Source organism: Myxocyprinus asiaticus, chromosome 3 (assembly GCF_019703515.2).
Source record: "Myxocyprinus asiaticus isolate MX2 ecotype Aquarium Trade chromosome 3, UBuf_Myxa_2, whole genome shotgun sequence".
NCBI lineage: Eukaryota > Metazoa > Chordata > Actinopteri > Cypriniformes > Catostomidae > Myxocyprinus > Myxocyprinus asiaticus.
The window spans coordinates 58,536,244-58,552,123 of record NC_059346.1 but is presented as its reverse complement, the minus strand read 5'-3'; the positions used below and the strand labels follow the sequence as shown (position 1 = coordinate 58,552,123).

The 15,880-nt window shown below is 39.0% G+C and overlaps 1 protein-coding gene across 1 annotated transcript in view; it reads right to left on the bottom strand.

Moving 5' to 3' along the window:
* Positions 1-15,880, bottom strand: part of LOC127421572 (U4/U6.U5 tri-snRNP-associated protein 2-like) — a 28,937-nt gene that overhangs the window by 10,021 nt on the left and 3,036 nt on the right. Inside the window, exons 4-8 of the mRNA XM_051664705.1 lie at positions 15,620-15,756; positions 15,236-15,388; positions 12,166-12,391; positions 10,232-10,306; positions 10,019-10,086 (exon numbers count right to left, since the gene is read on the bottom strand). Coding sequence (XP_051520665.1) covers positions 10,019-10,086; positions 10,232-10,306; positions 12,166-12,391; positions 15,236-15,388; positions 15,620-15,756 — 659 coding nt within the window. The remainder of the gene's footprint in view (positions 1-10,018; positions 10,087-10,231; positions 10,307-12,165; positions 12,392-15,235; positions 15,389-15,619; positions 15,757-15,880) is intronic.

Sequence of the window (15,880 nt, the reverse complement as noted above, 5' to 3'; positions counted from 1 at the left end):
TCATGAAGAGCTAACAAAACTTACATAAACATCAAAAGTCACAACGTATGTTAGATCCAATACCAACTAAGCTCTTAAAAGTGGTATTCCCTGTAATCTCAGAACCTCTTCTTAATATTATTAACTCCTCGCTATCCTTAGGACATGTACCAAGAAACTTAAAAATGGCAGTTATCAAACCGCTTAAGAAGCCACAACTTGATCCTGGAGAACTGGCTAATTATAGACCGATTTCAAATCTCCCGTTTATGTCGAAAATACTAGAAAAGGTTGTATCCTCCCAACTATGTTCATTTCTACAGAGAAATAGTATATATGAACAATTTCAGTCAGGATTTAGGCCCCATCACAGTAGAGACTGCACTTATTAGAGTTACAAATGACTTGCTTTTATCATCTGATCGCGGCAGCATTTCACTTCTAGTGCTTTTAGATCTTAATGCTGCATTCGACACGATAGATCATGACATTCTCTTGAATAGGCTAGAGACAAAACAGAGGTACTAATTATTGGACCAAAAACCTCTAAAAACAAGCCGCTAAAATATAATTTGACTCTTGATGAATGTACTGTTACATTGTCTTCAACAGCGAAGAACTTAGGTGTTATATTTGATACCAATCTGTCCTGAAAATCAAATTACCAATATCTGTAGAACAGCATTCTTCCACCTAAGAAATATTGCAAAATTACGACACATGCTCTCTGTTGCTGATGCCAAAAACAAATTCATGCGTTCATGACCTCAAGACTAGATTATTGTTATGTATTACTGGGAGGATGTCCAGCAAGATCAATAAATAAACTTCAATTGGTTCAAAATGCAGCAGCCAGAGTGCTGATGTAACGTTGTTGAAGGCACTGGCAATGACAAAGATGATGATGATGAAGTAAAGAACCCAAGTGAAAATGTATTAAAATCGTGATATCCGTAAACCTTAACTACAAACATAAATAAAACATAAACATGAACTTGACTTGACATAAACTTGACTTTGACATAAACTAGACTTGACATAAACTTGAACTCTCAACCAGAGTTACATACAAACATCTATACCTGACAATGGACAAAGGAAAACATGAGGCTTAAATACATGAACAAGGGTAACAAGACAAACAAGTTAACCAATGAAAAGACAGAACTGATAACAAGATAACTAGACAATCAACCAATGAAAACAAGACACATGAACATGGAGGGAAACATGAAATCACATGACAAGGGAACCACATGACATGAAACAGGAACTAGATTTTCAAAATAAAAGACATGAAAAACATGAACCAACAGAATACACAAGGACATAGAGCCAAGGTGAAACTGAGGGCTCGGAGAACCAAGGTGGAATCCAGGTCTCAGAGGGTCTAAGTGAATTCGGAGGGTCGGAAGTTCCCCTTGTCTGATCCTGAGGAAACATTCATAGGGTGGGTACAAGGGTGGGAACCATCTCCAGGTCCAATAGATCAGATGTGGCTATGACATGGTGTGGAACAGACTCAGGCGTGGTTGTGACGTGGCATGGAGCAGGCTCAGGCGTGGCTGTGATATGGCATGAAGCAGGCTGAGGATCCGGGGCGCTAGCTCGGCGGCCATGCCGTGGAACTCTGGCTCGGCGGCCATGCCGTGGAACTCTGGCTCGGCGGCCATGCCGTGGAACTCTGGCTCGGCGGCCATGCCGTGGAACTCTGGCTCGGCGGCCATGCCGTGGAACTCTGGCTCGGCGGCCATGCCGTGGAACTCTGGCTCGGCGGCCATGCCGTGGAACTCTGGCTCGGCGGCCATGCCGTGGAACTCTGGCTCGGCATCCGCCTCCCCCACAGTGAACGTGGAACCAATAATCTGCAGGGTGAGGTCGATATATTGAGCCAGGCTATGGGTACTCTGACCGCCTGGCATCAGCAAAGAGATAGACTCAATCAGTCCAAAATGAAAAATGTCTTTAATGAGGTTGCCCTCAAAGTCCATCTGATATGCCAGAGCGCAAAAGTCCTCCACGTAATCCTCCAGGGGACGATTCCCCTGACGTAGGCATAAGAGTTGGATTGCTGGGTTCATATTGCGGTCAGGTATTCTGTAACGTTGTTACTGGCACTGGCAATGACAAAGACGATGACAATGAAGTAAAGAACCCAAGTGCAAATTTATTCAAATCGTGATATCCATAAACCTTAACTACAAAAGTAAATAAAGCATAAACATAAACTAGACTTGACATAAACTTGAACTCTCAACCAAAGTTACATACAAACATCAATACATGACATGGACAAAGGAAAACATGAGGCTTAAATACATGAACAAGGGTAACAAGACAAACATGTTAACCAATGAAAAGACAGAACTGATTAGATAACTAGACAATCAACCAATGAAAACAAGACACATGAACACGGAGGGAAACATGAAATCACATGATATGAAACAGGAACTAGATTTTAAAAATAAAAGACATGAAAAACATGAACCAACAGAATACACATGACAGTTGACTAGAACCAAGAAATATGATCATATTAGCCCAATTTTATCATCGTTACATTGGCTACCTGTTAAATTTCGTATTAATTTTAAAATTATTTTAACAACGTACAAACAAAGCTTTGAATGGTCTAGCTCCGCAGTACTTAAGTGACCTTCTACCACGCTATATTCCATCACGTTCATTAAGATCGCAAATTTCTGGCATTTTAATAGTTCCTAGAATATCATAATCCACAAAAGGTGGTAGATCCTTTTCATATTTGTCTCCTAAACTATAGAATAGTCTCCCTAACACTGTTCGAGATGCAGACACACTCAGTTTAAGTCTAGACTACAGACTCATCTATTTAGCCAGGCATACACCTAATTTATCCTTCAACTCACAATTAGGCTGCTTTAGTTAGGTCTGCCGGAACCAGAAACACTGATCATAAATTTAATGCTAGGCATTGTGGTGTAGTGGACTAAAGCACTGAACTGGTAAGCGGAAGGTTGTTGGTTCAATCCCCACAGCCACCACCATTGTGTCCTTGAGCAAGGCACTTAACTCCAGGTTGCTCCAGGGGGACAGTCCCTGTAAGGGCACTGTAAGTCACTTTGGATAAAAATGTCTGCCAAATGCATAAATGTAAATGTATTGCTAATATTAATCTATTTGTTTCCCTGTCTCAACTTCGGGACTCCTATCCTGAGGTCACCAGGACCGGCTGGATCCAGCTCCATTCCTGTTTCATGTTGGAATCCACTGCTACGTGTCTCTGAGTGACATCAAGATGGCGGCGTGTATGGCCACCTCGGTGTGGAGCGCTCCTATTCTTTCGTTGTTTTTGTTTGTATGTCCTGTGTTTAGTAATCTTTTTCCAATCAGTTTTACCAGGGACGAACTGCTGAACATTCGGCAGCATATACCAGACAATCTTTTCCCAGTTTTTGACTATTCGGACGCTTTGGTGGACATTTTAGTTGGAGGCACAGCTGTGCTGTTCAAGAGATGCAGGCAAGGGAGATGAGCAGGCGCACTGGTCAAGCTCCATCGGCGCGGCTTTTGAATAGCCCTGCCAAGTATTCATCTAGCAAATCTCCACTCTCTTCCTAACAAAACAGACAAACTACATCTCCTCACCCGTACAAACAAGGACTTTTCAACCTCTGCTGCCTTGTGCTTCACAGAAACCAGGCTGAGTGAAGCCATTCCAGACAGCACATTACATATGCTGGGCTTCCAGCTATTCAGAGTGGATTGCATCGCGGATTTAACGGGGAAAACAGAGGCGGTGGAACATGCTTTTACATCAGTGAAGATTGGTGTACAGATGTAACAACGTTAAAGAATATGTGCTGTCCTAATTTGGAAGTGCTCTTTATTAACTGTAAGCCTTTCTATTCGGCGTGAGAGTTTTTCTCGTTTATTCTGGTGAGTGTTTATATCCCGCCACACGCATGCATGAGCACCGCGCTGCAACAGCTGGCTGATCAAATCACAGACAAGGAACAACAATACCTGGACTCAGTTATTATTATTCTTGGGGATTTTAACAAAGCAAACCTCACATGTGAACTGCCCAAAAACAAACAGCACATTACATGCCCAACCAGAGACAGAAATATTCTGGATCATTGCTACACAACAATAAAGGATGCATATCACTCTGTCCTTAGAGCAGCTTTGGGACTGATCACTGTCTGTTTCAGCTTCTTCCAACCTACAGACAGAAACTAAAATCTGCTAAGCCTGTAGTAAAGACTGTAAAGAGATGGCCCAATGAAGCAGAGATGGAACTAAAAGCCTGCTTTGACTGCACTGATTGGAGTGTTTTTGAGGCTGCAGACACCAATCTGGACGAGCTAACAGATATTGTTACATCATATATCAGTTTCTCTGAGGATATATGCATTCCTATTAGGACTTATTTAACATTCAACAACAACAAACCATGGTTTACAGCAGAACTCAGGCAGCTTCGTCAGGCCAAAGAGGATGCTTACAGAGGTGGGGATAAAGTCTTGTACAATCAGGCCAGGAACACACTGAATAAGGAAACCAGAGTGGCTAAAAAAAGATACTCTGAGAAGCTGAAAAACAAGTTTTCAGCTAACGACCCTGCATCAGTGTCATCAGCAGACTCCTAACCCCAACACTGTAGGGAACCAACAACTGGCTGACAACTTGAATGTGTTCTACTGTAGATCTGAAAGGCCCAATCTCACACCCCACACCCACTCTGACCTTCACTTCACACAAACAACAACACCTCCTGCAACCCCCCTCCTGCTACTCAACCTGCACTTAAGATCCATGTAGAAGAGGTGTGCCATGTCTTCCGAAAAAAAAAAAAAAGACAAGTAAAGCACAGGGCCCAGATGGCGTTTCACCCGTGTGCCTTAGATCCTGTGCTAACCAGCTGGTCCCCATCTTCACACTGATCTTCAATAGATCACTGGAGCAGTGTGATGTCCCATGCTGCTTCAAATGCTCAATCATCAGTCCTGTCCCAAAGAAACCAAAAATCAGAGGACTTCATGATTACAGACCCGTCGCCCTGACGTCTGTGGTCATGAAATCATTTGAGAGACATCACTGGACCCTTTCTAGATCCCCTACAATTTGCTTATTGAGCAAACAGGTCTGTGGAGGATGCACATGGGAACATGGGATTGCATCATATCCTGCAACATCTGGACAGACCAGGGACATATGCAAGGATCCTTTTTGTGGACTTCAGTTTGGCTTTCAACACCATCATCACAGCTATTCTCCAGACTAAATTACACCAACTCACTGTTCCCATGTCTATCTGTCAGTGGATTACAAGCTTTCTGACGGACAGGCAGCAGCTTGTGAGACAGGGAAAATTCACTTCCAGCACCTGTACAATCAGCACTGGTGCCCCCCAGGGATGTGTGCTCTCCCCACTACTCTTCTCCCTGTACACAAATGACTGCATTGCCAAGGACCCCTCTGTCAAGCTCCTGAAGTTTGCAGATGACAGCACTGTCATCGGCCTCATCCAAGATGACGATGAGTCTACATACAGAAGGGTGGTTGAACAGCTGGCTGTCTGGTGCAGTCAAAACAATCCTGGAGCTGAACATGTTCAAAACGGTGGAGATGATTGTGGACTTTAGGAGGAACACCCCAACACTGACCCCCCTCACCATTCTAAACAGCACTATGGCAGCAGTGGAGTCATTCAGGTTCCTGGGCACTACCATCTCACAGGACCTGAAGTGGGAGACCCACACTGACTCCATTGTGAAAAAGGCCCAGCAGAGGTTGTAATTCCTTCACCAGTTGAGGAAGTTCAACCTGCCACAGGCACTGCTGATACAGTTCTACTCAGCAGTCATTGAGTCTGTCCTCTGCACTTCAATAACTGTCTGGTTTGGTTCCGCTATGAAATCGGATATCAGAAGACTACAAAGGACAGTTCGGACTGCTGAGAGGATTACTGGTTGCCCCCTGCCCTCCCTTCAAGAACTGTACACTTCCAGAGTGAGGAAAAAGGCTGGAAAAATCACTCTGGACCCCACTCACCCAGCCCACTACCTTTTTGAACTGTTGCCTTCTGGCCGACGCTTCTAAGCTCTGAGCACCAGAACCGTCAGGCACAGGAACAGTTTTTTCCCCTCAGGCTATCCATCTCATGAACAGATAAAACTTCCCCATTGAGCAATAATTATGTGCAATACACAGTTTAGTCTTTTTATATTTATCCAACACATCCTACCTCTTCTGCCATTACATTCCCTTGCACTGTACAGTACTGTGCAAAAGTCTTAGGCACATAAGATGTTTCACAAAAGCATTTGTCTTAAGATGGTTATTTATAGGGGGCCTGGGTAGCTAAGTGGTAAAGACACTGGCTACCACCCCTGGAATTTGCGAGTTCGAATCCCAGGGCGTGCTGAGTGACTCCAGCCAGGTCTACTAAGCAACCAAATTGGCCCGGTTGCTAGGGAGGGTAGGGTCACATGGGGTAACCTCCTCATGATCGCTATAATGTGGTTCGCTCTCGGTGGGGCGCATGGTGAGTTGTGCGTAAGATGCCACGGTGGATGGCGTGGGCCTCAACACATGCTATGTCTCCGTGGTAACACACTCAACGAGCCACGTGATAAGATGCACAGGCTGACGGTCTCAGACATGGAGGCAGCTGAGATTCGTCCTCCGCCACCCAGATTGAAGTCACTATGCTACCATGAGGACTTAGTGCAAAAATTGGGAATTGGACATTCCAAATTGGGAGAAAAAAAAAAAAAAAAGATGGTTATTTATATCTTCAGCTTTAGTGTGTCAATGGGAAATATAAATGTTAGACTCCCAAAATTATTTTGCAAATAGAAAAGGTTAGAATAGAAGAACAGGGAGCCCTGCAACAGATGTCATGGCCCCAACAAAGCCCCCCACTGAACATTGTGTCAGTCTGAGATTATATAAAGAGACAGAAGCAATTGAGACAGCCTAAATAGATAGAAGAACTGTGGCAAATTCTCCAAGAAGCTTGGTATATCCTATCTGCCAACAACCAAGAAAAACTGTGTCCAGGTGTACCTAGGAGAATTGGTGCTGTTTAAAGGCGAAGGTGGTCACACCGAATATGGATTTAGCTTTTTTTCCCGTTTACTGGACTTTGTATGACATTAAGTGATAAATGAAAACTATTTATGTCATCATTTTTGAAGACATCCTCAATATGCAACATTTTTCACAAGTGCCTAAAACTTTTGCACAGTACTGTATATAACAGATTTGTATTTAAATTTGCACTATGTTTGTATGTATATATATATATATATATATATATATATATATATATATATATATATATATACTCTTATTGTGTATTCTATATATACTTTATTTTCTATTCAATTTTTATTTATTTATTTTATAATGTTTTATTATCATGTCTGTCTTGTTGCTGTATTGTATTGTTGTGCACTGGAAGCTCCTGTCACCAAGAAAAATTCCATGTATGTGCAAGCATACCTGGCAATAAAGCCGATTCTGATTCTAATAGCAGCCGGTGCCAGCCAAACATCACTTCAGTCTATTACGATAGATTTCAGAGGATGAACTGATGCCAACTCCAAGCATAAGACATGGGATAAATCATATGCCATTGCCTGAACCCTGGATTTAGAAATGACCTCACCGAAATTACCGGCCGGGTTCAACTGCGATGCACCTCACTAATCTCTGCCTGCATCACCTCAGTCTCATGATGGACTACACTCATATAATGGAATACATAGACTATCAATTAATTGCCAACAAAACCCTTCATCAGCCAACGAGCAAGGACAATGCATCTATGTGAACTTCTGCAGTTAATCCAGGATGGACTTCAAAGACATTAGTCATTAATCTTACAGTTCTTAAAAAAATCTTTGTTTAAACACTGACCCTTAACACTAACTTAGTTTAATCATTTTAAACCATGACTTGCACTATACATAAGTAACATTGGCATTATATTCATGATGTTAGCCAGATGGGAACTGGCCCCACAGTGAGCCTGGTTTCTCCCAAGGTTATTTTTCTCCATTAACCAACATCTTATGGAGTTTTATGTTCCTTGCCACAGTCGCTTTCGGCTTGCTCACTGGGGTTCTAAATACAATTATTATTTAATTACTTATTTTTAAACACAATTCACAATCGTATTTTATCAAACTACACGATGATGACTCTAAGACATAGATATTACAGTTTCATTTTCTGTTAATGCATGATTTTCTGTAAAGCTGCTTTGAAACGATGTGTGTTGTGAAAGGTGCTATACAAATAAAAATTACTTGACTTGAAGGGATCTGAATACTTTCTGAATGCACTGTATGTATCTAGCGCACAATGGTACAGGTTCGGGAAAAAACTAAATAATAAAATGCGGATACAGTCCAAATCCGCTGAAATGTACAATGGACAAAGCGGTGTCCAAAGAAATTACTTTCCATAGTTCTGTGAACTTTCATAGACAGTGTGCTGGGACATCGTCCCCCTGTTAGTGGAGAGACCACTCGGGACATCATGGCAGTTACAGTCGATGAGTTGCTATCCCTAATTTATCTTGTTAGCTAGCTAATGTTCGATATAAACTCGATATTCTAGATAACTAGATAACATGATACCTCAGCTTGAGCTCCCCTTTTGCTTGTGAAATGGGTGAGGTGTGTGACGTTGGCACCAGCTATTGGCCCCGGCTGGCCAGTTGATAGCCCTGGCTCGCACCGGCCCGATAGTGGAAAAGCGGCTATTGATCTGCTTCTTTGTGAGAGCATGAAAATTCCAAAACACATTATCATAACATTTTGTCTGAAAGGTGTGATGAAAGAAAGATCATGAAAGAAAGATTCTATTGGAGAGGGGTCACTGTGGGGCAAAGAAAGTTCAGGTGTGTGTGTGTGTTTGTGCCTGTGATAACGTTGGATGGATAAATGGATGTTTGATGCAGGGTAGGATTAAAATCCTAAAAAGAAAGCATGTACTACTCAAGTGTGTGTGTGTGTGTGTGTGTGATGATGTTGGATGGATGTTGGATGGATGTTGGATGCAGTTCAGTGTAGGATAAAGTTCATCTCTGTGTAAAAGAAAGCATGTAATACTCAAGAGTTTGTGTGTGTACGTGCGCATGTGTGTCCGCGCATGTGTGTGTGTGTGTGTATGTATGTGTGCGTGCACAGGTCTGAGCCCTTTACGTTTGCAAGCACACATGCACATATGCGCCCATTAAGTGGACGAACATGCTCCTGAACACAAAATTGTTCTCTTATTTTTGATCTTCCCCATTCATTTTCAATGGCCGGTCATTTTTGACCGGGAACACCACAAGTGTGACTTTGTGCCATTTTGTACAAAATAAAAGTTTTTTTAAATTCCTGATTAAACATTAAAGCACAGTAGTGCGATAAATAATACAGAATGTTTTTATCTTTCATTTAATATTGCCAAAATGATTCAATCAAAAATTAGGCGCATAAACTCAGGTCAATGAGACCTACGATCAATAAGTTCCAAACAAGTTGACAAAAAGATCTAATCCAATATTTGGTTCTAATAGCGCATAATGAAAGATTTATAAGCAATTTTGAATAGGCTGGGAAGACCAAGTTTAACACACTCATTCTCGAATGTTTAAACAAAACATAAAAAAAATTTTGTTGCAGATTTGCAAACTGTTCTATCGTTTTCACTCTTTACACTTTTGTCAGTGATATACAGCAAAGTGCCCCAAAACTCTTGTATTTTTGTCTCCACTCATAATGTGTTGTTTAGTCATCTCTGTTGAGGAAGTTGCTCTTGACCCCCTTTTGACCCCCCATAACCGTCTCCATATTTACATATGTTCCCGCCTATTCCGCTAGTCTTTTTTCTGTCTAAGGTTTGAATAATTGCCATTGAACTAGGGGGGTTTCATGACACTTTAAAGATTGGTCAGATACCAATTAATGCTTTATGCGAAAGCATTAATACACATTAGTAAGTCCAACTTAGTCACTTAGTGAAGGTAATTAACAGTACAGTCACTTACCAAATCTGGATGGGGAAGTTTCTTTGAGAAAATTTGCATGGAACCCTGAAACACCTTTGTGAGAATTGCTGCAGAGGAGAAAAATCAACTCTGAGTACTTTTCAAATATTAACAGCTGATTTCACCCTGCAATCTTGTAGAATATAGCTGACCTATCAGAATTCAAATATCACAAACACACATGCCTACTCCAAATCTACAAAGGAAACTCACATGATTTCTTCTTTGTACCACCAAGGGCACCATGCAATGCATTCAGGAACCAGGAGAGAAAGTCTACAGCATCCCCTAGAGGCCAAAGAGCACATAACATCAGGTTATAAAGCACAAGATCTCTATCACTCTCCTGCTATGAGAAAATGACACAAAGAGTGGGTGTCGAAATGGCATGGAGTGTGTTCTTCAACATGCAGTATGTATACTGCGCAGATTTTCTGTATGCTTACAGAATGCACGTGGACATTTGTCAAAAATTCACAGTATACCAAAGCGCACTTGCTTGGGATACCAAATCCCATGATGTATTTTTTTCCGAGATGATAAACTGGACACCATTTGCTAAATTAAACATTCAATTTTCACATGATCTCATTATAATGTAGCATATATTTATTGTTGCATACCATTTCACATACAACCCAAAAAATCAGTAGACAGTATCAGTGCTGGGTTGTAACAGATTACATGTAATCTGGATTATGTAATCAGATTACAAACTCAAGTATTTGTAATTGGATTAAATTACATTTTAAAATACTTTTATTCGGACTACAGTTACTTTTTTATAGATTACATGATTATATATTAACAAGGCAATGGCAGTACATTGTTTATAATTTATTGATCATTTTCATATCAATATCATTATCTTACCCTGAAGCGCAACAGTCTCACAGATGAACCTTTTGTGCATGTGCTCCTTTTACGTTACAACAGTAAGATATGCACCTCATCTAAGGAAAAGGTGATAGACTGTTACTAAGTAGTAAGTGTTAAATGTACATGTGTCAGAGTTTTGATCGGTTTGTTTTGACCTCACAATGTCATTGCTGTTGATTTCAGGTTCATTCATGCTTGTTCATATAATGTTTTACTGTTTTATGCACTTAAAATAAACTAGATGTTTTTTTTTTCATTTATATTATTTCATACTACTTCACCAATGATGTGCAGCTCACACATTGAACTTAATTGCTTCAAAGGATTTAGTTGATGACATCTCTAAAGTTCCTGCCCACAGGGTTCACAATAGTTCAACAGCAAAATGTGAAGCAATATGGAAAAAGCCCATCGCTCCACTGTTGCTGCTGATGCAGTGGAGTCAACTGCATGAAACTTGACACAATTGTTCCTTGTGCGACTCAGTGAAACTCTTCTGTTTTAAAATATTCTGCTCTTTTAGAATATTCTTGCTGTTCAAATGATAATATCTTGCACCTCAGTTTTGGAATATGTGATGGACTATCAGTAAGCAGAAAGGGTTAAAAGTGTTTCAGTGTTTTTAGATGAAAGCTTTGACCTAGGTAACATCGTTGCTGTTGATTATATGGTCATTCGTTCCTTTTATGATCGTTTTATGTTGATTTTATGGTCATTAATGTTCGTAATGTTGCTATTGTTTTATGCACTTAAAATGAACTTGATGTCTCAGTGTTTTGAATTATAAACTTTGGCCATGCACTGTCATTGCTGTTAGATTTAATGTTTATTTCATTCATGTAACGTTTAATGCACTTTTTAAAAACATCATAAGGAGCTCTTTTTATGAGACTTTCTTTGTTAGTAATAAAGAAGGGAATACATTTTCTTCCTCTTTGTACATTTATGTTAAAATTATTATCCTACTCAAATGCATGTAACATAAAATAAAATGGAATTAGGTTGAAAGTAATCGGATTAGATTAACCCAAACTGTAATCTATGAGATTATGTTACTGATTGCATTTTTTTGTCATGTAATTTGTAATCAGTACCTGATTACAATTCACAAGTAATCCGCCCAGCACTGGACAGTATACAGTAAATACTGCACAGTACTCAGTATACACTATGCATTAAACTAGTATTCCATTCTGAACATAGCCAAACTCATTTTCAGAAACCTTATGAAATCCTGCTTTGGCAAGGATGAGCCTGATATGTTATACCTTGCTTGGTGATCTGAAAGTTCTTTTTACTGCACAACACAACAGCCTGCAACATTTCATGTGGCGAAACATGAGCTTTGAAGTTGCGCGGGTTCCAAAGCTTTCGCATGAGCTCCCCAAAGCGTTGCACCAGCAGGAACATGATGTCACCTGGGGGCCGACGAATTCCTCGGTAGTTCTCCTCCTCAAGAAAATAGTTTCGTAGAGGTGGCACATTTGACAAAGCCTTCGAAAAAAAAAAAAAAAGACAACATGGTATGAGAAGACATTCAAGCATTAGCATCAATCAAAGTAAAAACATATTTTTTAAAGATATTGCAGAGTATGTACATGCCTCACAGTCTCTGATTATGTTTTTTTAGGGTTTATTTTATCTTTTTTTTTTTTTTACTTCTGCCAATTGTTTGAAATCTTTAAAGTTAGGCTTTATTTTCTAAAAATAAACCTAAATAAACCTTAATAAAACTAAAATACATATAAATTAATTTTGTAATATATAAATACAAAAAATAAAAATAACAGAAAAATAAAATACCACATGCTATGAGATGTCAGTAATAAAGCACAAGCATGAATCAATGACCAAAACTGGATGTGAAATTAATAATTTGTTCTGGATTAAATCTAGTATGAAACATTTTCAATGGTAAAATATTTATCTCATCCCATCTTAAATGGAGAGACAACTGTAAGTAAGAAAGACATTCATCAGTCGATTCCCTTGAAAACGGCAGCCTGCGGAATGTTCAAAAAAAGCTGTTTGAAAACAATGTTTATTTTTTCAGTTCTGTTGGTGACACTATTGGGCGCAGAAATTACACTTTAGCTTTAAAAGAAACCATTACCTTTAAAGTAAAAACACTGCAGAGTATGTATATGCCTCACAGCTTCTGCTTATGTTTTATGATGTCTACACAGTTTATTTTATAAAACTTTTTGTTTAATTTATGCCAATTGTTTTAAATCTTAAAAAATTGGACTGTTATTTTCGAGCAATAAACCTTAGACTAAAATACATATAAAATAATAGTTACAAATTAAACTAAAAAAAATACAAATGTAAAAAATTAACAAAATAAAAAAGTATTCTCTAACAATAAACCTTAAACTAAAATACATTTAATTAATTTTTAAATATAAATATTAATGTAAAAAATACACATTAAACAAAAACTTTAAAAAATAACTAAAAGATAATGTAAAAATTTTTTTTGTTTTTTTAAAAAAAAACAGAATTGGGTAATTATATATATATATATTATACACACACACACACAGTTGAAGTCAGAAGTTTACATACACTTAGGTTGAAGTCATTAAAACTCATTTTTAACCACTACACAGATTTAATATTAGCAAACTATAGTTTTAGCAAGTTTTTTAGGACTTCATCTACTTATTTGCCTATATCACAATTTCAGTGGGTCAGAAGTTTACATACACTAAGTTAACTGTGCCTTTAAGCAGCTTAGAAAATTCCAGAAAATGATGTCAAGCCTTTAGACAATTAGCCAATTAGCTTCTGATAGGAGGTGTACTGAATTGGAGGTGTACCTGTGGATGTATTTTAAGGCCTACCTTCAAACTCAGTGCCTCTTTGCTTGACATCATGGGAAAATCAAAAGAAATCAGCCAAGACCTCAGAAAACAAATTGTGGACCTCCACAAGTCTGGTTCATCTTTGGGAGCAATTTCCAAATGCCTTAAGGTATCACGTTCATCTGTACTAATAATAGTACGCAAGTATAAACACCATGGGACCACGCAGCCATCATACCGCTCAGGAAGGAGACGCATTCTGTCTCCTAGAGATGAACATAGTTTGGTGCGAAAAGTGCAAATCAATCCCAGAACAACAGCAAAGGACCTTGTGAAGATGCTGGAAGAAACAGGTAGACAAGTATCTATATCAACAGTAAAACAAGTCCTATATCGACATAACCTGAAAGGCTGCTCAGCAAGGAAGAAGCCACTGCTCCAAAACCGCCATAAAAAAGCCAGACCACAGTTTGCAAGTGCACAAGGGGACAAAAATCTTACTTTTTGGAGAAATGTCCTCTTGTCAGATGAAACAAAAATTAAACTGTTTGGCCATAATGACCATCGTTATGTTTGGAGGAAAAAGGGTGAGGCCGAATAACACCATCCCAACCGTGAAGCATGGGGGTGGCAGCATCATGTTGTGGGAAAGCTTTGCTGCAGGAGGGACTGGTGCACTTCAAAAAACAGATGGCATCATGAGGAAGGAAAATTATGTGGATATATTGAAGCAACATCTCAATACATCAACCAGGAAGTTAAAGCTCAATTGCAAATGATCTTCCAAATGCACAATGACCCCAAGAATACCTTCAACATTGTGGCAAAATAGCTTAAGTCCAACAAAGTCAAGGTATTGGAGTGGCCAACACAACGCCCTGACATCAATCAAATAGAAAATTTGTGGGTAGAACTGAAAAATCGCATGCGAGCAAGGAGGCCTACAAACCTGACTCAGTTACACCAGTTCTGTCTGGAGGAATGGGCCAAAATTCCAGCAACTTATTATGAGAAGCTTGTGGAAGGCTACCCAAAAGGTATGACCCAAGCTAAACCATTTAAAGGCAATGCTACCAAATACTGACAAAGTGTATGTAAACTTTTGACCCACTGGGGATGTGATGAAAGAAATAAAAGCTAAAATAATTCATTCTCTGTCTACTATTATTCTGACATTTCACATTCTTAAAATAAAGTAGTGATCCTAACTGACCTAAGACAGCCAATGTTTTCTACTATTAAATGTCAGGACTTGTGAAAAACGAGTTTAAATGTATTTGGCTAAGGTGTATGTAAACTTCTGAATTCAACTGTATTATATATATATATATATATATATATATATATATATATATATATATATATATATATATATATATATATGGGTTGAAAGTTTTTGTCCTTTATTTATTTTAGCCAAAGCAAGAGGATCATTTTATCAATTTTGCCTTTCTATTCAGTTTAGATAAGGTGTCTAACTAGTTGCACATTTTAAAGAAATTCAAATTATAACAATGACTGTACATCTTACCTGCAGTACCACATTAGCATAGTCATTGGCCTTGATATTATTGAGACCCACAATTCCAGGCAGATATGTTGTGCCATCGTAGGCTCTGTACAATTTTCCCTGCTTATCCAATCCAGAGATGTGCTGTTTGGTGAAAGTGGGTTTCAGCACATACTAAAACAAAGAAAGGCATGAGGAAAAAGTCAGAGATGCATAAACCCGGAAAAATACTAACATTCTTTGCTAAGAAGAAAAGTCATTGCACTTTTCACTTTAATAACAGACAAAATTATTTGGGTAAGAAGTTACACTTCAAGAACATTAACAATAACAGTTTACTGATTACTGACATATGACCTATGAACTGATTAAAGAACACTCATATCAGAGGATCTCTGAGCTCACCGTAATGTCCTCCAATGAGGAGTCAATGATCTCATAATTGTCTGGCAAGCAGTAGAACTTGAGTGTGTGAAGATTCAGGAAAACATGGTGTGTGAACTGAACACTGTGGATGTACGCATGAGATTTCTGACCTCGACCTGAAAAACAGACAAAAACAAACAAATTAAAACATTACATAAGTAGCATGCTTAAAATTTCACGTCACGATTTTTACACATCCGAACCTTTAAACATTAAACCACATCTGTTTTTGTTTAATAA